At 46.5% G+C, this 22,252-nt stretch overlaps 1 protein-coding gene across 2 annotated transcripts in view; it reads left to right on the top strand.

Moving 5' to 3' along the window:
• The window catches only part of nrde2 (NRDE-2, necessary for RNA interference, domain containing), a 68,779-nt gene extending 46,922 nt beyond the window's left edge, over positions 1 to 21,857 (top strand). Inside the window, exons 8-14 of one of the 2 annotated variants that reach the window (XM_073039385.1) lie at positions 6,719 to 6,842; positions 9,503 to 9,675; positions 12,537 to 12,923; positions 13,887 to 14,806; positions 16,282 to 16,420; positions 16,940 to 17,011; positions 21,320 to 21,857. In XM_073039385.1, coding sequence (XP_072895486.1) covers positions 6,719 to 6,842; positions 9,503 to 9,675; positions 12,537 to 12,923; positions 13,887 to 14,806; positions 16,282 to 16,420; positions 16,940 to 17,011; positions 21,320 to 21,445 — 1,941 coding nt within the window. In that variant the 3' untranslated portion in view covers positions 21,446 to 21,857. Of the gene's footprint in view, positions 1 to 6,718; positions 6,843 to 9,502; positions 9,676 to 12,536; positions 12,924 to 13,886; positions 14,807 to 16,281; positions 16,421 to 16,939; positions 17,024 to 21,319 lie in introns of both variants that reach the window. The other variant, XM_073039384.1, reaches the window with a different exon arrangement.
• Positions 21,858 to 22,252: the final 395 nt, after the last annotated feature.

The raw sequence follows: 22,252 nt of genomic DNA, 5'->3' as shown, positions 1-22,252 counted from the left end.
AGCCTCTCCTTCCTTTCACCCTTTGACCTTCATGCTAAGTTCCCAGCTTTCGTTGATCAAATGCCCTGTGCTGTTTTATACCTAGTGACGATGCCTCATCACCCCCCCCCTCCACTGTCGTGGCATGGGGAACAACTGGTAGTTAGATCATTATTGTCGCACTTATTGAGATGCAGCAGAAAGCTTTTGTTTATACGTCATCCAGGCACAATTCCAAACACAAGGACATCAAGGCATTACAAAGAAAAATACAGTAGCATATTGCAGCGCAGTTACAGTACTGAACAGTTACAGAGATAGTACAGTGGAGGTTGACAAATAAGGTACAAGGGTTTCCTTGAGAAAGGTTGAGAGATCAAGAGTTCCCATTTATCAGACAAATTGTCCAATCAAGTCTATCATAGTGACGTAGAACATGTCCTTGAGTCTGGTGGCATGTGTTTTCAAGCTTCTCATTTTCTGCCCAATGGAAGTGGGGAGAAGATTGAATGACCAGGGTGACAGGGGTCTTTGATTGTGCTGGCTGTTTTACCGAGGCAGCGAGAAGTCTAGTTGGATCAATGGAGGGGAGACTGGCTTTTGTGATGGATTGAGCTGTGCCTGCAGTGTTCTGTAATTTTAGTCAGAGCCCTTGGTAGCATGGCGGTTAGCACAGCACTTTACCGTGCCAGTGATCAGGTCTTAATTCCCGCCACTGTCAGGAGTTGGAATGTTCTCCCTGCGATCGTGTGGGTTTCCTCCCACATTCCAAAGGCTACGGTTGGGGTTAATAAGCTCTGGGCACGCCAGGTTGGTGCCAAAAGCGAGGTGACAATTCAAAGTTGAGAGTACATTTATTGTCAAAGTACATTTACAGAACACAACTCTGAGGTTCGTCCTCCCACAGGCAGCCACGGAATAAAGAAACAGCATGGAACCTGTTCCAGGAAAAACATCAAACGTCCCGCATGCAAAAAAAAAATTACGCAAATGACAGAAAGCAAGCGGCCAACACGTAGAGTGCAGGAGCACTCAGTTCAGTTCAGTGCTGCTAGCCAACTGCAGGCCTTAGAGCCAGGCTTCACCGCGGTGAGTGCCCCTGTCCTCACCAATCATCCCAAACAAACCACTCTAAAACAGAGAAAAAAGAGTAACTGGAGTCCAGTAACACATGCAACACGAATCTCAAAGACCCTCAAGAGGAGTCCACAGGCACGAGCCTCGGTGATCAGTCTTTACGATGTCGAACACAAGACTCCTGCACTTCTCCTCAAACAGCAGCTCGTGAGCGGCAGAGGAAGTCTGGTTATACGCAGGCAGACAGCGGCGAGCACTCACCGTCCTCCACGCTCATCTTCACCGACTTCAGTCTTGCTCAATGCCACAACTGGAGAAGAGCACTGGAGTCGATCAAGGGCTCGTGCCCTCCTAAGCCTCTAGGCTGCACACCCAGCTCCCTACCTCACCAAACTCCCATGGAGTCAGCAAAATGCCAGATCACTCAATCAACCCAAAGATACACCATCAAAATGTGAATCATAGGTTCCAAACACGCACAGCTTAGATATAGAATCGTATTTGAAAGAAGAGGTAGGAAAAGAAAAGAGTTTTGTAACTGTCTGTGGGACGTTGCCATTGGTTGCAGCGGTCGCAGGCGGCATCTTGAAACACTTGCACATATTCGGACTGTATCAGTCATTGATGCAAATGACATGTTTCAATGTACATGTGACAAATAAGACTAATCTAAAAATAACCTAATCTATTCCAAGCTGTGTTGCATCTTGATAGGATGCTCTCTGTGGTGCATCTATAAAAGTTAGGGTCATGCCAAAATTCCTTTGCCTTCTGAGGCAGTAGAGGTGATGATGCCAAGTTCTGCCCAGCAATGTGATCATGCCTGGATAACCTGTCTGTCGAGGATTAAATGTCAGCCCTGGCTCCAGGGAGAACCTCTCCGTTCATAGAACAGTGCCAAAAGATACTTTACCTCCGCCAGGATGGGCAGACAGAGGAATTCTCGCTTTCAGATGATCCTCATATTCAGCAGAGAATCTGAGAGGTCACTGTAATCCAGTCTCCATGCTGGTAATTGAGACTTCCCTGTGGATTCAGTGTTCTACCGCAGTATGACAGTGCAGTGCAAAAGTTTTAATTACTTATGGCTAAGCGTATGGATTTTCCTTGGATTAAGGATGAGGCAGCAGTGCACATTCCCAGTGGATTTTCTTTCCTGCACTTGGTGACAGGGTACAAATTACAGAGACTTCAGAAAATTTCAAGCGGATTAAATGCAAGCTTCCCCTGTCAACAAGAGGTGACATACTACTCTTGCCTGTAAATAATACAATTTGCCGTCTCCTTTTATGTAAGCTTCAGACTGAGGCAGCAGGAATCAAGGCAATTCTTATTCTCATTATTTTCACTTTGTATGGTTCATTTTGTAGAATTGCTAACATGTTCTTAACCTGATATAAATGAGTTATCGTCGTGATAACCAGACAAAACAGGCCGGTATCCACAATGCCTTAGAAGACCTTCCTGTGGGCTTTAAGTCATTGAATTGGAAATGGTTTATTATTGTCGCATGTACCAAGATACAGTCAGAAGCTTGTCTTGCATACTGTTCATACAGAACAGATCATTACCCAATGCATTGAGGTAGAAGTGTTACATACCCCGTAACTGGGTGTCTAACCAGCAGAGAAAGAAGAATCTGTTGGAGTCTGGTGGTACTATTTTCAACAGTGTTTATTAGTAAAATACACAAATCAATAACAATACTGCAAATTTATAGGTAATACACATTAGTAATAATAAACCTAAAAATGTGGGTATAATAATAATCAATAATAAACAAGCTCTATCGATGTCTAGGGGATAATGAATTGTCATATAAAAGTATAAAGTTCAGTTCAGTTCTTATGTGCTGAGGTAGATGTTGGTTGTTGTGCTGTAATCGTTAAAGAGAGAGAGAGAGAGCGAGCAGTAACAGCTACAGGCAGGCAAACCTTCCTTTACGTTCTTGATCCGTCGATGTGTTGTGGCCATTCAGGTATGACCCCTCTGTCCTTCAGCTGGACCGTTCTTCTGTGGTGGACTCGTCACTCTGGCATGAGTGGACACACACACAAGCCCCCACCGGCCCTGCTATAACACTGTGAGTTAAACTGACCGATCCTTCGTTCGGTTTCCCATGCCCCACACCTTCCCGTGGGTTCCAACACTCAATCAGTGCTCAATGGTGTGTCTCCTGGTGTGTCTGAAGGGTGTCTCCCCAGACCTCACTTTTATCCCCACTCACGGGGTCTCAGATGTCAATCAATTTTGAATGGCTGTGTCCATCAAACCAGCCCACTCCGGCTGTCCACTGAGGAATTTTAATGAACAGAATGGTATAAGGTAAACAACCCTCTCAGAAGCCATAAGTCCTTCAGAAGTCATAATATGGTGAATCAACAAGTCTCTCTCCCCTGCTTTATCGCTCTCTTATCTGTAGCAGATGTTCCAGTTCCAGCATGTTTTCCCTTACATCTCTCTCTCATTAGCAGCATAGCAACAGTAATGGTTTGTGATTCTCCTGAGGGGGGAACACATGGGCAACTCTGCACCCTTCTGCCCATCAGAGCTGTTCATCCTTCGTAACAGAAGCAATAACGAAATGCATAATAAAGTGCAGAAAAATGCAAGATCATAATGAGGTAGACGGTGAGGTCAAGACGCCAACTTATTGTACAAGGGAACTATTTAATAGTCTTGTAACTGCAGGGCAGAAACTGTACTTGTGTCTGATGGTGCATACTTTCAAGCTTTTGTATCTTCTGCCTGATGGAAGGGGGTAAAAGAAAGAATGTTCTGGGTAGGGTGTGTATTTGATCATGCTGACCGCTTTACTGATGCAGTGAGAAATATAGAGAGCGTCCATAGAGGTTAGCAAATCATGCTAAGAATAACAATACACATATAACATTCAAAAGTGAGTCAGCAGCCACAAAGCCTGTCACAACCGATCCAAGAGTCTGTTAGTAGCAGGCCACAGTCTTGGTTCAGCACAGAGACAAGAGTAGCGAGCTGAAAGCCGGCCCACACTCTGCCTCTGGTTCTGACACCCTGATCTTTTCAGTCTGGCCTGGTACTTAAACCAGCCAAACAATGGCTTGTTCCTTGCACGTGGACTCGGGGCCCTGACACTTCAATATGCTCTTGGGTCTGGGATCCGCCGCCCTGATTCGGCCTGGGGCTTAAATCAGTCTAACCTTGGCTTGCTCCTTGCTCACAGGCCGGGTTCTGCTGCTTCAGCTCTTCCTTGCCCCGGTTCTGTCGCTTCAGATTCCCTCCAAGTCTGCTCCAGGACCCAACGTTGTCCTGTCCAGTTCCTCAGTCAGGTTGTTGTGTCTGTATTTCCAAGTCTGACACCAAAAGCCCACTGAACCCCATTCCCTCTTCATAATGTGACTCATTTATTTATTTCCCGGTTGGCTGCAATAACACGGTGATCTTAGTTCCCATGTGTCAGGCCCTGTCAAGAAACTATAAGCAGTTGCTAATTTGCCAGGTAGCTTAATTTAAGAATCAGAATCAGATTTATTTATCACTGACATTTATTGTGAAATTTGTTGTTTTGAGGGAACAGGACTGTACAATACATGAAAAGTACTATAAGTTACAATATTGAAAAGCAGTGCAAAAAGGGAGCTAAGTTTTGAGTAGTTTTCATGGGTTCATGGATCATTCAGAAATCTGTTGGCAGAGATGGGAAGAAGCTATTCCTGAAATATTGTACTTCCTCCCTGAAGTGGGCATGTCCTGGATGGTGAAGTCCCTTTGTGACGGATGCTACCTTTTTCAAGATGTCCTCAATGGCAGCGTGGCTATGATGAGCGAGCTGAGTTTACAACTCCCTGAGGCTGTGCTAGACAGTGATGTAACCATTCAGAATGCTCTCCACAGTACATCTGTAGAAATTTGCTGAGTCTTTGGTGATATACTGTCTTCATGACTGTGTCAATATGTTGAGCATAGGATAGATCTTCAGAGATGTTGTTACTCAGGAAGTTGAAGATGCTCACCTTTTCCATTACAGACTCCTCAATGGAGACTGGTGTGCGTTCTCCCAACTTCCCCTTCCTGAAGTCCGCAACCAATTCCTTGGTTTTACTGATGTTGAGTGCAAGGTTGTTGTTGCGATACCGCTCTACCAGCCAATCTATCTCATTCCAATACGCCTCCTCATCACCATCTGTGATTTTGCTAACGTTTGTTCCATCAAGTCTGATTTACCTTCCTCTCAATTCAAATTTCTGCCTTAACTTTTGATCACCTTACTAATCAATAGCCTATCAACCTCCATTTTAAATATACCCAATGACTTGGCCTCCACAGCCATCTGTGGCAATGAATTCCACAGATTCACCACCCTCTAGCTAAAGAAAATCCTCCTCATCTCTGTTCTGAATGGACATCTTTATGTCTGAGGCTGTGCCCTCTGGTTCTACACTGTCCCACTATTGGCAGCATCTTCTGCACATCCACTCTATCTAGGCCTTTCAATATTTGGAAGATTTCACTGAGATCTCAAGGTCAAGAGGCAGTCCCAGTTTAGTGAAAAGAAGCTTTGTAATTTAGTGCAAGATTGTAATTCTCTCTGCTGCAAGCTTTTATCCAGCTAAGTTAAAGAGCATGTTAATGAGGCTGGCAGATGGTGGTCTGACAGAACTGATGTATCTGCTGTCCATTACATTCGCTGACATCCCTATTCCTGAGCCTTGCTCCCCTCCCTATGACTGGGCTGCACCCAGTGTTGATGTAGACTGTCCAGGAAACCATACTGGTTTGGGGCTATGAAGGAAAATTCTGCTGGTTGTTGATCAAGAGCAGGATAAACTGTTTTCCTGATCCACATTTTTTTATGTGACCTTGATCTTTGAAATGTCATCCCTCAGTTTCTTTTGCTCAGACTTTGTACAGTTCTGTAAGTCATAAGGGATATATTTATTAGGTACAGGACTGGAAACTGGCATGATCTGCTGCTGCTGTAGCCCATCCACTTCAAGGTTTGACATGTGTGTTCAGAGATGCTCTTCTGCACACCACTGTTGGTTATTTGAGTTAATGTCACCTCCCTGTCAGTTTGAACCAGTCTGGCCAATCTCCTCTGACCTTTCTCGTTAACAAGGCCTTTTCACCCAAAGATCAGCTGCTCACTGGAAGTTTACCATTCTTTATAAACTCTAGAGACTGTTGTGATTGAAGGTCTCAGACCAGCTTTTTCTGAGATACTCAAACCACCCCATCTGGCACCAACAATCATTCCAGGGTCAAAGTCACTTAGACCACATTTCTTTCCCATTGGTCTGAACAACAACTGAACCTCTGGATGCTTTCATGTGTTGAGTTGCTGCCACCTGACTGGCAGTTTAGATATTTGCATTATAAGCAGGTAATACACTGAGTGTATAAAGTCAAGAGGGGCAATAATTGAGTGAACGTACACAATCTTTCCCAGGGATCGGGACTCAAAAAGCAGAGGACACAGGTTTAAGGTGAGAAGAGAACTATTATACTAAACTTTGGTGACAAACACCAATTGATGAACTCTAGCCAGCCACGTAACCGGAGACGGGTGCGAGCTGCTGAACTGGCTGACATCAGCAAACAACACTAGGCCCTGCACAAGGCCTTCCCAGGTAGTTCTGACTCTTATCCACGTTAAACATACTGCATCTGTTTTCCCAAACAGGTGGAATTCTTCGAGCCGTTCTGGGATAGCGGTGAGCCCCGATTCGGAGAAGTAGGAGGGAGGGGCTGGAAGGCGTGGATGCGGCAGCAGGAGAAGGGTGGATGGGTAATCGTCAACGAGGAAGGTGGGTCACTTTCTGAGATGTAAATATTCTGCTTAAAGAAGCATAATTTGTCACATGTACATCGAAGCAAACAGTGAAATGCGTTCAAATCAAATCAGTGAGGATTGTGCTGGGGGCAGTCGGCAGGTACCGCTTAGCTCCCAATGCTAACATAGCATGCCTTCAACTTTAACCCGGACATCTTTGGGATGTGTGAGGGAACTGGAGTGCCTGGAGGAAACTCGCTTGGTCACGGGGTAGAACATTCAAACTCCTTTCAGAATTGAACCCGACTGGTGCTCGCTGGCGCAGTAAAGCGACTGAGCTAAACACCATCCAGATACGTTTCGATGACCGTCCAAGAACATTGCCCTGCTGGGCTTTGCTCTCCTAGGTTCGTGGCATTGAGCCCCTCCTCTGAAGCAGAACTTTCCTTTTCATGTGTGATTTTGTAGCAGTGACTGCACAGTATATACAAAGACTGACAAACAACCAATGTGCAAAAAAAGACAAACTGTGCAAGTAAAAAAAAAAGATAAGTAAATAAATAATACTGAGAACATGAGTTGTAAAGTCCTTGTAAGTGAATCTGTAGGTTATATAATCAGTTCACAGTTCAGGTGAGTGAAGCTACTCACACTGGTCAAGGAGCCTGATGGTTGAAGGGTATTTAACTGTTCCTGAACCTGATGGCATGGGACCCAAGGCTCCTGTACCTACTTCCCAGTGGCAGCATGGCTTGGGTGACCCACCACCTCTCTCCTTCCTGATGCTGCGGTTTAGTCCATCTGGTAGATTAAGAACCCCTCAGGCTAGGGTGCCATGTCTGGAGTGTTGAAGGTGAGCCATGTGTTAGTGAAACAGAGAACGCAGCAATCCATCATTTCCCTCCAACACAGCAATCTTGCTCTTAGATCCTCTATCTTGCTCTCCAGTGACTGTACATTTGCTAGGGGTATGCTAGGTAGGCCTGTACCCTATTGCTTTGTGAAGATTTTGTAAGTTTAAAGCTGGATTGAAAATGTATATTTTATTATACCTCTTGTTCTATTTCCTTCCCTTCAACATCTTTGACCAGATTTCCTAAATACACATCTGTCATCCCAACCCCAATCCTATTGATTCTGTCTAGCATGGTTCCTGATGCTTTACCTTTTCTTAATTGCTGGAGGCGCGTGGCCTAGTGGGCAAGGCATCGGACTAATAACCTGAAGGTCACTGGTTCGAGCCTCAGCTGAGACAGCGTGTTTGTGTCCTTGAGCAAGGCACTTAACAACACATTGCTCTGTGACGTCACCGGTGCCAAGCTGCATGGGTCCTAGTGCCCTTCCTTTGAACAACATCGGTGGCATGGAGAGGGGAAGGCCTGCAGCTTGGGCAACTGCCGGTCTCCCATACAACCCTGCCCAGGCCTGCACCCTGGAAACTCCACGCGCAGATCCATGGTCTCTTGAGACCGACGGATGCCACCACCAATTGCTGGAGGGTGGTGATGCTGTAATGACAGTGGCAGGGGTGCCAGAGGATTGGATGATGGCTAATGTTGTTCCGTTGTTGAAGAAAGGCTCTAAAAATAAGCCAGGAAATTATAGGCTGGTGAGCCTGACATCAGTCGTGGATAAATTTTTGGAAGGTATTCTAAGGGACAGAATACATAAGCATTTGTATTGATTTGATGAAATGTCAACAGTGCTTCTCCCTATAGATGCTGCCTGACCTGCTGCGTTCCACCAGCATTTTGTAGGTGTTGCTTGAATTTCCAGCATCTGCAGATTTCCCTGTGTTTGATTTTATTGATGTTGGTTTATTATTGTCAAATGTACCAAGACATATTGAAAAGCTTGTCTTGCATACTGTCATATAGATCAAATCATTACATAGTGCATTGAGGTAGAACAAGGTAAAACAATAATATACAGAAGTATTGGATAGACAAGTCTTGATTTGGGATGGTCAACATGGCTTTGTGTATTGTAGGCTGTGTCTAACCAATTTTATATAGAGTTTTTCAAGGAGGTTGCCAAGAAGGTTGATGAAGGAAAGGTGGTGGATATCGTCTACGTGGACTTTAGCAAAAGTAGTAACAGATGGTCTTTTCTCTTGACTGAAGAACTATGACTAGTGGTGTGTGCAATGGTCGCTGCTGCGTCCATTGTTGTTTATTAACTATATTAATGATGTAGATGATAATGTGGTAAACTGGATCAGCAGATTTGCAGATGACAACAAAAATGGGACAGTAGTAGGAGGTATCAAAATCTGCAGCATGATCTAGACTACCTGGTAAAATGGAGTGAGAAATGTCAGATGGAATTTAATGTAGAAAAGTGTGAGGAGTTGCATGTAGCATCCTGGGTAAGACTTGCACAGTGAATGGTCGGGCTCTGATATGTGCCACAGAACAAAGGGACATATGAATGGAGATCCACAATACTTTCATAGCAGCAGGGTTATAAAGAGAGATCTTATAGAGATGTGCAAAACTATGATGGGTAGAGATAGGAAGAGTGCATGCAGGCTTTTTCCCTTCAGATTTGGTAAGACTAGAACTAGAGAGGTTAAGTTTAGGGTGAAAGGTTTTGACAGCCATTCTAATCTGTGGTGCCACTACAAAAACTTGAGTACCCAGGCCCCGAGGTATTCTGTTTCTTGTTCAAATCCTCTCCTTTTAACACGGCTAGGGGAGGACGAAGAAGAGGATGTTGATGAAGAAGAAATCAAAGACAAGTCCCTACCCAAGTGGCAGCTCTGGATGCAGGTGGAAAGTGCCCGTGACTCCAAGCACTGGTTGCCATGGCGAGCTAGTAAGGCAAAGGGCCAGACTGAGGATGACTGCGAGGACCCCGACAGACAGGTGAGTCAGACAGTTTGCATCCAGATCTCAGGGTGGAAGGTAACCTGAGAGTTTGTACAGTTGAAAGCCCTGTGCCACAGTCAAAAGCATTTAAAAGCAGTTTAAAGGTTATTCCATTTATTTCAGATTTATTTATCATGTGTACATCGAAACATGCAGTGCCGTTTGCCTTAACAGCCAACACTCCCAAGGATGTCATAAACACAAGGCAGATACTGTAAATCCAGACTAACACACACAAAATGCTGGAGGAAGACAGCATGTCAGGCAGCATCTGTGGAGAGGACTAAAGAATTCATTTTTCAGTCCTGATGAATGTCGACTCTTTATTCCACTCCGTAGATGCTGCCTGAACTGCTGAGTCTCTCCATCATTTGGCTGGTGTCAGACTGACAAATAGTCCATGTTGGTTCAAAATTTGTTTTAAATGAAGAGTATGTTTAAACTGTGTGAGCGCATTCAAAACCAAGATCTGGTTTATTACGCTGATGTATGTAGTGGAGTTTGTTGTTTTGTGGCAGCACCACAGTGAAGGATGTTAAAAAAAAGTTACAATTTTTAAAAATCTGAATAATTTTTAATTTCACTGGCAAATGTCATGAAATTTGTTATTTTGCAACAGCAATACATTACAATAGATAATAATTTTTAACTATAAATTTACAATAAGTATATATTTAAAAATTAAATTAGTGCAAAAAGAGAGCAAAAAGATGAGGTAGTGTTCATGGGCTCATTGTCCATTCAGAAATCTGATGGGGGAGGGGAAGAAGCTGTTCCTGAAACATTGAGTCTGTGTCTTTAGGCTCCTTTACCTCGTCCTTGATGCTAGTAATGAGAAAAGGGCATGTCCTGGGTGAAGGGGGTCCTTAATGATAGATGAGACTGCCTTGAGGCATCACATTTTTAAGGTGTCCTCAGTGCTGGGGAAGCTAGTGCCCTTGACAGAGCTGGCTGGTTTACAACTTACTGCTGATTTTTCCAATCCTGTGCAGTGGCCCCTTCATACCAGGCGGTGATGCAACCAGTTAGAATGCTCTCCACTGTGCATCTGTAGAAATCTGCGAGCATCTTTGGTGACATACCAAATCTCCTCAAATTCCTAATGAAATATAGTCACTGTCATGCTTTCTTTGTAACTGCATCAATATGTCAGACTCAGGATAGATCTTCAGAGATGTTGACACCCAGGAAATTGAAACTGCTGATCCCTCGTTGAGTGCAAAGTCGCTGTTGCGACACCTCTCAACCAGCTGATCTATCTCGCCCCTGTATGCCTCCTTATTCCTATCTGAGATTCTCCCAACAATTGTGTGTCAGCAAATTTATAGATGACGTTTGAGCTGTGCCTTGCCAGACAGTTGTGGGTGTAAGGAGTATAGAGTGGGCTAAGCACACATTCTTGAGGTGTGCCAGTGTTGATTGTCAGTGACTTTTTAAAGGAAGTGCAAAAAGAGGAACAGCGAGATAGTGTTCATGGACCGTTCAGATATCTGATAGTAGAGGGGAGAAGCTGTTCTTAAAACATCGAGAGCAGCTCTTCAGGCTCCAGTACAACCTCCCCGATAGCAGTAACGAGAAAAGGGCATATCCCCCATGGTGAGGGTCTTTAATGATGGATGCTGCCTTCACATTTTGAAGAGTGGGGAGGCTTGTGCCTGTGGTGCAGTTGGTTGAGTTCACAGCTCTCTGCAGCCTCCTGCAATCCTGTGCATTGGTGCTTTCATACCAGGATCAAAGAGCATCTTTATTCGCCATATACAGTTACACGTATTAGATCATCGCTTTGTTGTGTTGGTGTGACGTGCCAAAAACGTCAATATTCAAAAATTATACAGTATAAATAATTCTATAAAAATAGATAAATGCCAGCATGTATTTACAGTGTAAACAGCATTAAAAAAGTGGTTTAAAGTGTTTACAGTGCAGTGACTGGGTGATAGAGAGGTAGGGACTGACTAGAATGGTTAATCAGATTCCCTGGGGAAGAAACTCTTAAGATGGTGTAAAGCATATATGTCAAACTCAAGGCCCGCGGGCCAAATCCGGCCCGTGGTGGAATTATCTTTGGCCCGCAATATAATATCTAATTACTATTAAAGCTGGCCCCAGTAATCGAAGCGCCTATGGCGTATGATATGGCTAATGCTGAGTTTATTCAGGTACCAGGTTTTCAGGGTTTTTAGTGTTTATTCGGCAGTCTTCTTCATAAGAAACGGAATTTGTAAAGTGAAACACTTTGTAGTGATAGCAGAGACTGAGACACATGAGAGCAGGCTGAAAAAACGGAGGCAACGAAAGCTGCGTTCGCACGCGTCCGACTGATCCGGCCCGCATGAAGCTGCATTTTGCTCAATCCGGCCCGTGACCTAAAATGAGTTTGACACCCCTGGTAAAGTTTTTGTTTTAATAGCCTTATAGCACTTTGCAGAAGGGAGCTTTTGCAAAAAGCAGTTTGCAGGGTAGGTAGCATCTGCCATAATTTTCCTGCTGCTTCCTCATCCTGGACACATACAGGTCCTGCAGTGATGGTGGATTGCAGCCAATGACCTGAGAGTCGCTATAGTTTCTGTATATTGTGGCTGATGTGAGGATGCTCTCTATGATGGCAGTGTAGGATTGCACCAGTATGTTCTAGGAACAATAGAATTTCACCAGCTGTCACAAGAAGTGCATCCTCTGCTGAGGCTTTTTATGAATGAAGGGGGTATGGTTCCCCCACACGAGGTTCTGTGAAATAATGATGCCCGGGAACCTGAATGTTGACACTGTGTTAATGATGGTCAGAATACTCTCCACAGTACATGCGTAAAAGTTTGCTAGAGTCAGAAGTTACCAACGGTTTTCTTTCTATTTGTCAGGTGCTGTTTGATGACGTTGGTTCCTCGATGTTCAGGATCTCCAAGCCAGAGCTGAAATTCCAGCTCATGGCCTCTTTTTTGCAGTTCCTGGGCATTCCAGCAGGGGGCGCCCTCCCCCGCTCCTGCCTGAACCTGGCGCTGGATGAACCAGCCCTCTTCAGCAGCGGATCGGATGGCAAGAGGCTTCTGGACTGCTTGGATCCGCCCGCCTCTGGGGTTGGCTGTGTCGGATTTATGGCTGCCGAGCCCAGGCGGAAAAGGGCGGCTGGGCACTGCAGGGCCGGAGAGGACTTCATCCGGGTTGTGTTTCAGCAAGCGCTGCCTCACTTTTCCGGGCGAGAGCGGTCAGAGTTGATACGAAGCTGGCTGCTGTACGAGAAGTCCAAGGTAGGGTCAGGAACATGGGAGATTCCCATGTTTCCTTATCGTGTATAAGCAGGCAATTTTGGCCCATCAAGTCTGTCAGGGTCACAGAACAACCCCATTTATTTAATTTTTATTTAGAGATACAGCACAGTAGCAGGTCCTTCGAGCCCAATGTAACCAATTAACCTACTAACCCCAAACAAATTTGAAATGTGGGAGGAAACCAGAGCAAATGGAGGAAACCCACATGTTCATAAAGAGAACATACACACTCCTTACAGCCAGCAGTGGAGTTGAACCTGTCTGTCTGGCACTATAATAGAATTATACTAACTGCTAAACTACTACACACTGATTTCCCCTGTAATCGACTGCCCTTACAAACCCAGGAATGATTCCCCACCCCTCTCACCTCTCACTAGGGGTAATTTACAGCAGCCAATTGACCCAGCAATCCACATGTTGTTGGGATGTGGGAGGAAACTAGAGCACCCAGGGGTGCTGGGAGGAACCGCCACAGGATGAGCGTGGTGGTATGGTAGCATAGCGGTTGGTATTATGCTATTACTGCGCCAGTGACCCAGGTTCAGTTCCGCAGCTGTCTGTATGGACTTTGTGACTGTGTGGGTTCCTTCTGGATGTCCTGGTTTCCTCCCACATGCCAAAAGATATAGTGGGGTCATCGGTCACATGGGTGTAATACCAATACCAATACCAATACCCCTGGGTTTGAGCAACACATAGAAAATGCTAGTGGAACTCAGTAAGCCCGGCAGCATTGATGGAGGAGAAAAAAGAGTAAATTTTTTTAGTCCGAGACCCTGAGTTTAAAATCTCCGCAATCCCTCGTCATTTAGTGATACCGTCTGGGATCCAGTGGGGGATGATCTTGTGCCTCGGATGAAATCTGTTTGTGTTGGTTGTGTCCAGTTGATTCGTCTCCTGATAATAGCTGTGAGTTAATCCTTCACCCTCCCTCCCCAGGTGATACAGAACCTGCAGCTTGGGAACAAGAGGCTGAAATCTCAAGGGAAGAGGAGCAAGAAACTGGCAAAAAACCTTCTGAAGGAATCAGAGAACAGGAACGATTTGGCCCTCTGGAAAGAGTATGCCCACTTGGAGTGGCTACTGGGCAACGTGGAGGACTCGCGAAGGGTCTTCGACACCGCCCTCACGATGGCCGCTGCTCAGGGTCTGACCAGCTCCCCTCTGTGTGACCTGTGCCTCCTCTACGCCTCGCTGGAGCTGGAGTTAATGGGGAGCCTGGAAGGAGTAGCGTCATGCCGCGCGCTGTACGTCCTGACTCGATTTGCCCAGGGAAACGGCTACTCACCTTACTGCGGGGAGGTGCCGCCAGTTAATGTGCTCAAAGCCCGGAAGAGTTATGAACATGCTTACCAGCACTGCTTGTCCAGTGAATCTCCACCACAGGGTGCCTGGGAAAGACCTGAGGGAGCTGCTCACCTAGTGACCCTGGTAGCGTGCTTTGCTCTCTTCCAGTACCTGACAGTGGGAATTCAGGCTGCCGATGCACTTTACAGACAAGCTTCTGAAAAGCTCATCGGCCCCCGCTCATCGACTGAAGTGAAACTCTCCAGTGCCGGGCCTTCCGCCTCTGAACGCCTGGCCACAATGCACGTGGCGCTGCTGAGGTTCCACATGAAGGTTGGCGTCTATCCCTTGCGTCCCCTCTGCGAAACGCTTGCTGCTGCTTTGCAGCGGTTTCCCAGCAACCCTGATCTCTGGAGGTTCTACGTACAGGTTGAAAACAGGTCACACAATGGCAGCAGAGCCCGAAAGTTCTTCGACCGTCTGACCAGGGCCACAAAAGACATTGTGTTACCCTGGTTATTCGCAATCCATGCCGAAGAGCAGAGGAAGGAACGGGTTGACACTATCCAGAGGTGAGAATAGTCCTCAACTCTCATAGAAGGTGAATATAGAACATTTGAAGTATAACATATCCTCGGTGGCCATTTTATTATGAATCCCCCGTACCTATTCGTTGTCTTCTGCTGCTGTAGCCCGTTCACTTCAAGGTTCAATGTGTTGTGCATTCAGAGAGGCTCTTCTGCACACCACTGTTGCAATGTGTGGTTATTTGAGTTACTGTCGCCATCCTGTCAGCTTGAACCAGTCTGCCCTTTCTCTCCTGACCTCTCATTAACAACACATTTTCACCCACACAACTGCTGCTCTCTGAACATTTTCTGTTTAAGCACTATTCTCTGTAAAGTGTAGAGACATGTGTTGTGCATGAAAATCCCAGGAGATTAGCAGTTTCTGAAATACTCAAACCACCCCATCTGGCACCACAATCAATCCACAGCCAAAGTCACGTAGATCACATTTCTTCCCCATTCTGATGTTCGGTCTGAACATCAACTGAACTTTGCATTGAGTTGCTACCACATGATTGGCTGTTCGGATATCTGAATTCATGAGCAGGTGTACCTAACAAAGCGGCTGCTAAGTGTAGAACACTTCAGCACAGTAAAGGCCCTTTGGCCCACAATATTGTGCTGACCTTTTAACCTCAAATATCAATGTAAGTCTTCCCTCCTTTACAGTTCTCCCTTTTTTTTATTTCATCCACACCCCATCTAACAGTCTCTGAAATGCCCCTCTGCCCCCGTCCCTGGCAACATGTTGCGCGCACCCATCACTTTGTGTAAAAAACAACTTACCTCCAATCACCTTAAAGTTATTCCCCTTCGTATTAGCCATTTCCACCCTAGGAAAATATCTGGCTGTTCACTCTGCCTATGCCTCTCAACATCTTGTACACCTCTATCAAGTCATCTCTCATCCTCCTTCAGTCCAAAGAGAAAAGCCTTCACCCAACCTCTCCTCATAAGACATGATCTCCAATTTAAGAAACATCTTGGTAAATCTTCTTGACAATTGAAAATTACTACAGCTGCAGGGTAGACATGTCAGGTACCTGAGGGCATTAGCTTTTAGGTGAGGGGTCAAATTTAAAGGAGACATGTGGGACAAGTTTTCACACAGAGAGTGGTGGCTGCCAGTGCTGGAGGTGGAAGAAGGTATGGTAATGGCATTTAAGAAGGCTTTTAGATAGGCACATGGATATGGAGGGATATGGATCATGTGTAGGCAGGAGGGATTAATTTAATTTAGCATCATGCTAATCACAGATTAGCCGAAGGATCTCTGTCTGTGCTGAACTGATCTATGGACAGTATTAGAAATAACTTCAGTTCTGGATGCTTCATCACAGGAAGATGTGGAGTGCACAGGATGCTGTCTCAATTAGAGGGCACGTCTCGAGAGGTACCTCATTGGATGGGAAGAACTCTGGAAGAATAGAAGGATGGATACGATGCTAATTTGTTTCCTCCCCTCTCCTCCTCCTCAGGGCGAATGTTGGGATCGTGCACAGCACACTGCCGGAGACGGGCCTGGTCAATCGGATCGGAGCACTGTTCGAGCACGCGGTCCAGTCTGATGCCGGCGTGCACTGTGTTCTGCTCTGGAGGAAGTTCCTGCACTTTACGGTAGAAGTAACCTGGGATTATCACCATCATGTTGTCCACGAGCCACAGCCCCACCTTCCTCCATCCATCTCTCCTTCACCTGCCACAATCTTCCAGCTCCAGTTCCCTGGCAGGATAGATGGGAGTAGGACTCACTTGATTGCTCCTTGAGAGAGATTGGGAGGGCACTCCTCAATCCTGTGCTCCCCCTCCCTCCAGGCCTCCTCCTACCCTCCTCCTCACCCCTTCTTCCCTTCACCTCGCATTCCCTCACCCTCCCACCCTTTGTCCCTCTTCCTGCCCCTCCCCTCCCCATCCACCCTCCAGCCCCTTTTCATCTGCCCCTCCCCGCAGCATTATTCATTCCACAGGCAGGTTTATGACACCAGTGGCCTAACTGACTACCTGTAGTCAAACGATTATGTGCTCGGTGCTGTAACTGTGCGCCCCCTTCCAGTCCCGGTTTGCTACTGGGATGTTCCTGTTACTGCTGAGTTCCAGTACTAATGTGCCGTTTCTTTCCATCCTCCAACCATGCAGTCACAGCGAGGGAATGGGGAGAGGACAAAAGGTGTGTTCTACAGGGCACTCCAGCATTGCCCGTGGGCAAAGGTAAGCCAGCGAGTGAGGCTCCCTGCTTCAGCTGTTCGACCAACATTCTCAAAATGCTGGAGGAACTCAGCAGGTCAGGCAGCTTCTATGGAAAGAAATGAACTTTCGTTTTCTCGGGCCGTTGGAAAGGAAAGGGGCAGAAGGCAGAATAAGGAGGTGGGGGAGAGAGAGGCATACAAGCTGGTGGGTATTAGATGAAACCAGGTGAGGGAGAAGGTGGGAGGAGGGTGGACAGTGATGGGTAATGAAGTAAGAAGCTAGGATGTGAGAGGTGGAAGAGGTGAAGTGCTGAAAGAGGAGGAATCTAACAGAAGAGGAAGGAGAAAGGGAAGGAGAGGGGCACCAGAGGGAGGTGATGGGCAGGTGAATGGGGTAATAGAGGAACCACAGTGGGGAATGGAAAATGAGAGGGGGGAGGTGGTTTGTATTACTGGAAGTCAGAGAAATCGATGTTCATGCCATCAGGTTGGAGGTTACCCAGACAGAACAAAAGTTGTTGCTCCTCTAACCTGAGTTTGGCCTCATCATGAGGAAGAGAGTAGAGGAGGCCATGTCAGAAAGTGAATGGCAAGTTGAATTGAAATGGTTGGCATCCGGGAGATCCTGCCTTTTGTGGCCAACAGACTGAAGAAGGTGCTTGACTATATTTTCAAATGCACTGGGCATCTCCCCTTGGTCAGACCCCATGGGCTTTTGGTTGCCCAGACCCACCTTCAGACTTGGACATAGTGCATTCTGCCACCTAGAGCCAGTTGGCCCGGATTGCAGCTCACCTGGTCCTCAATTCTCATTTCCCCTGCCACCTCTGTGTATCACTTCCCACCCGCCAAGTGCCCTGCTGATTTTTCCATGCATAGCTTTAGATGAAATGTTTATTTCACGGGGAACCATATGAAGATGCCTACCACCTTTTGCCAAAGGTGGGCAGCATGGTGACGCTCTGCCTCACTGCACCAGAGACCTGACCCTGGGCAATGTCTGCGGTTTGCACCAGAGACCTGTGTTCTGACCCTGGGCAACGTCTGCGGTTTGCACCAGAGACCTGTGTTCTGACCCTGGGCAACGTCTGCGGTTTGCACCAGAGACCTGTGTTCTGACCCTGGGCAACGTCAGCGATTTGCACCAGAGACCTGACACTTTCCTGACCCTGGGCAACGTCTGCGGTTTGCACCAGAGACCTGACACTTTCCTGACCTTGGGCAACGTCTGCGGTTTGCTCCAGAGACCTGTGTTCTGACCCTGGGCAACGTCTGCGGTTTGCTCCAGAGACCTGTGTTCTGACCCTGGGCAACGTCTGCGGTTTGCACCAGAGACCTGTGTTCTGACCCTGGGCAACGTCTGCGGTTTGCACCAGAGACCTGTGTTATGACCCTGGGCAACGTCTGCGGTTTGCTCCAGAGACCTGTGTTCTGACCCTGGGCAACGTCTGCGGTTTGCTCCAGAGACCTGTGTTCTGACCCTGGGCAACGTCAGCGGTTTGCACCAGAGACCTGTGTTCTGACCCTGGGCAACGTCAGCGGTTTGCTCCATTTTCCCTCCTTTACTCTTAACCATCTTTCCAATCAAAAACCTTTTGATCACTGCCTTAAAAATAACCAATGACATTGCCTGCACAGCTGTCTGTGGCAATGAATTCAGCAGAGTCACCACCCTCTGGCTGAAGGAATTGCACATCATCTCCGTTCTGTACGCCTTTAATCCCTTTATCCCTTTATACGCCTGTTATCCCTTTAAATGGAATTATGCCATTGGATCCTAGAGTCACCACACGATGTGACATCCTTCACCATCTGGGACATACCCTCGTCATGTTACTACCATCAGGCAGGAGGTACAGGAGCCTGAAGACCTACACTCAATGTTTTAAGTACAGCCTCTTCCCTCTGTTCATATTTCCAAACAGTCCTCGCTATTCTTCTTTTGCACTACTGATTTATTTTTGTAACTTTTAATACGCTAGGACTTTATTCCATGGAGCATAGGGCAATGAGGGGAGATTTGACAGAGATGTACAAAATTGTGTGGAGTATAAGTAGGGTAAATGCAAGCAGGCTTTTTCCACTGAGGTTGGGTGGGACTAGAACTAGAGATCATAGATTAAAGGTGAAAGGTGAATTATTTAAAGAGGAACTTCTTCACTCGGGGTGGTGAGAGTGTGGAACGAGCTGCTAGTGGAAGTGGTGGATGTGGATTCAATTAGAAACATAGAAAACCTACAGCACAATACAGGCCCTTCGGCCCACAAAGCTGTGCCAAACATGTACTTACCGTAGAACTACCTAGGCTTACCAATAGCCCTCTATTTTTCTAACTTCCATGTAGCCATCCAAGAGTCTCTTAAAAGACTCTTTCGCCTCCATCACCACTGCCGGCAGCCCATTCCACGCACTCACCACTCTCTGCATAAAAAAAAACTTACCCCTGACATCCCCACTGTACCTACTTTGAAGCAGCTTAAAATTATGCACTCGCGTGCCTGCCATTTCAGCCCTGGGAAGAAGCCTCTGACTATCCACACAATCAATGCCTTTCATCATCTTGTACACCTCTCTCAGGTCACCTCTTATCCTCCATCGCTCCAAGGAGAAAAGGCCGAGTTCACTCAACCTATCCTCATAAGGCATGCTCCCCAATCCAGGCAACATCCTTGTAAATCTCCTCTGCACCCTTTCTATGGTTTCCACATCCTTCCTGTAGTGAGGCGACCAGAACTGAGCACAGTACTCCAAGTGGGGTCTGACCAGGGTCCTATATAGCTGCCATTATAATATTTAAGAGAAGTTTGGAAAGGTACATGGCTGTGAGGGGAATGGAGGGTTATGGTCCAGATGCAGCTCAATGGAACAGGCAGAATTACAATTTGGCATGGAGTAGATGGGCCAAAGGGCCTGTTTCTGTGCTGTAGTGCTTCTTGGACTATTGAGGTAATGAGGTAGTGTTCATAGACTATTCAGAAATCTGAAGGCAGAGAGGGAGAATCTGCTCCTGAATAGTTGTGTCTAGGTCTTCAGCCTCCTGTCCCTCATCCCCGATGGTAGCAATGAGAAGAGGCCATGTCCTGAGTGGCGAGGGTCCTTAATGATGGATTCCACCTTCTTGAGGTAGCACTTTTGAGGATGTCCTTGACGATTTGGAGGGTCGTGCACATGATGGAGCAGGCAGTGTCTACAACCTCTCTTGGTCTTGTGCCCTGGAGCCTCCATACCGGAGGTGATGCAGTCGGGCAGAATGCTTCTTATGGTGCGTCTCTAGAAATCTGCTGGAGTCTTTGGTGGCATATCAAATCTCCTCAAACTCGTAATTAAGGAAGGCTACCAGCATGCCTTCCTTATAATTGTGTCAATGTGTTGAACCCAGAATAGACCCTCTTAGATGTTGATGCTCAAGAACTTAAAGCTTTTCACCGTTTCCACTGCTCACCCCTCAGTGAGGACTGGTGTGTGATTGACATTTTCCCAGGGCAGAATGGCTAATGCAAGGGGTGTAATTTTGAGGTGATTGGAGGAAGGTATAAGGGGGACGTCAGGGGTAAGCTTTTTACCCAGAGAGTGGTGGATCCATTGAATGCCCTGTCAGGATGGTGATAGAGGCACATACATTAGGGATATTTAAGAAACTCTTAGACAGGCATAAGGATGATAAGGATAAGGATAAGCCATTCTTAAATGGAGGCTATGTAGGAGAGAATGATTAGATTGATCTTTCAAGTAGGTTAAATGGTCAGCACAACATTGTGGGCCGAAGGACCTGTACTGTGCTGTTCCATTTTATGTTCTGCGTTCTCCAGACGACTTCTTGTGTTCCACGCTCTGTTCTTTGGTCTTACTGGCGTTGTGTGCGAGGTTATTGTTGTGCCACAGGAGATGCATCAGTCCACTCTGATCTTCCGTCAGTAGGACCAGGACACCCTTTGAAGGAAAAGGGACAGAGAGGGTGGCACTGTTAGTAGTGCTGCAAACACACAGCTCCAGTGACCCCGAGTTTGATCCTGACCATGGGTGCTGTCTGTGTGAAGTTTGCACGTTCTCCGTGTCTCTGTGAAGTTTGCACGTTCTCCCTGTGACTGTGTGGGTTCCCCTGGGTGCTCCAATTTCTTCACACATCCCAAAGATGTGCAGGTTGGTAGGTTAATTGGCCTCGAGTGTGTGGGTAGGTGGTAGAATCTGGGGGCGGGAATCGATGGGAATTGGGAAAGTTAATGGGGAATGGGATTGCTCTAAGAGCTGGCAGAGACTTGATGGGCCACATTTCCACTTCCTGTGTTGTAAGGAAATCTCGGAATCACTAAGCACCACTCTCCTTCCTCAGGTCCTGTATCTGGACGCAGTCAGACTGTTACCAGAGCAACTTCAAGAAATCATCGACTTGATGACCGAGAAGGAAATCCGGATCCGGGTTCCCCTAGAGGAGCTGGAGATTCTCATCGAAGATTAATCGGGAACAAGCTGCGTTCCTCTGGCTTCCTTCACTGTCCCTGTGACACCTCCAAACCCCTGGGGGGCAAAGTTTCAGAAGTGGAGATAGACGGCTTCTCCGCTCACAGCCCCATCAGAGGGCAGTACTGCCTTGGCTGAGTGCCAAGCTGTAGCCAAGACTACTGTTAATGGCAGAGGGTTTACTCACAGAAATGCTTCTCCCTCCCAGCACTCTGAGAAGTAAATGGATCATCTCCGGCGTTGGTGATGCAGGCTGAGGGAAGAATGCCGACAGCATCCCCATAAACTTCCCAGCTGTGCCAAGGAATCTTTAATATCCAGCAAACAGACAGCCCATCATCTCATTCAAAGGGTGTATTATCAGATTGTTCATTTGTAAGATTGTTTAATAAATATTTATTTTGTATTAACTGCTATTATCTGCTTGTGTGTTAAGTATTAAACTTTCCCCACAAAGTGCCCGACATCACACATAGTTCACTCTGCTTGTGGGTGTGCTGGAAGTCGGCGAGTTTGAAAAAGGAAGCATTGTTTCCATTTACATGGTTGCTTAACCCCCGTATGTTCTACATAACTTGATCCATGCAGTAGCTACACCAGTGTGCCAAGAACAAGCCCTTTATCCCTTTCCTGTGTGCTCTCTGACAGCCAGTACCTTCACCTTCCCGCCTCATCAGAATCGAGTTTATTATTACTGACGGCGTGAAATTTGTTGTTTTGCAGCAGCAGTAAGCGGAAGGCAAAAAATAAAGACGACTAACAGTGTGGTGTTCAAGGGTTTAGGAACCATTCAGAAATCTGATAG

Source organism: Hemitrygon akajei, chromosome 3, assembly GCF_048418815.1.
Source record: "Hemitrygon akajei chromosome 3, sHemAka1.3, whole genome shotgun sequence".
Lineage (NCBI taxonomy): Eukaryota > Metazoa > Chordata > Chondrichthyes > Myliobatiformes > Dasyatidae > Hemitrygon > Hemitrygon akajei.
This window is presented reverse-complemented; position numbering and strand designations above follow the sequence as displayed.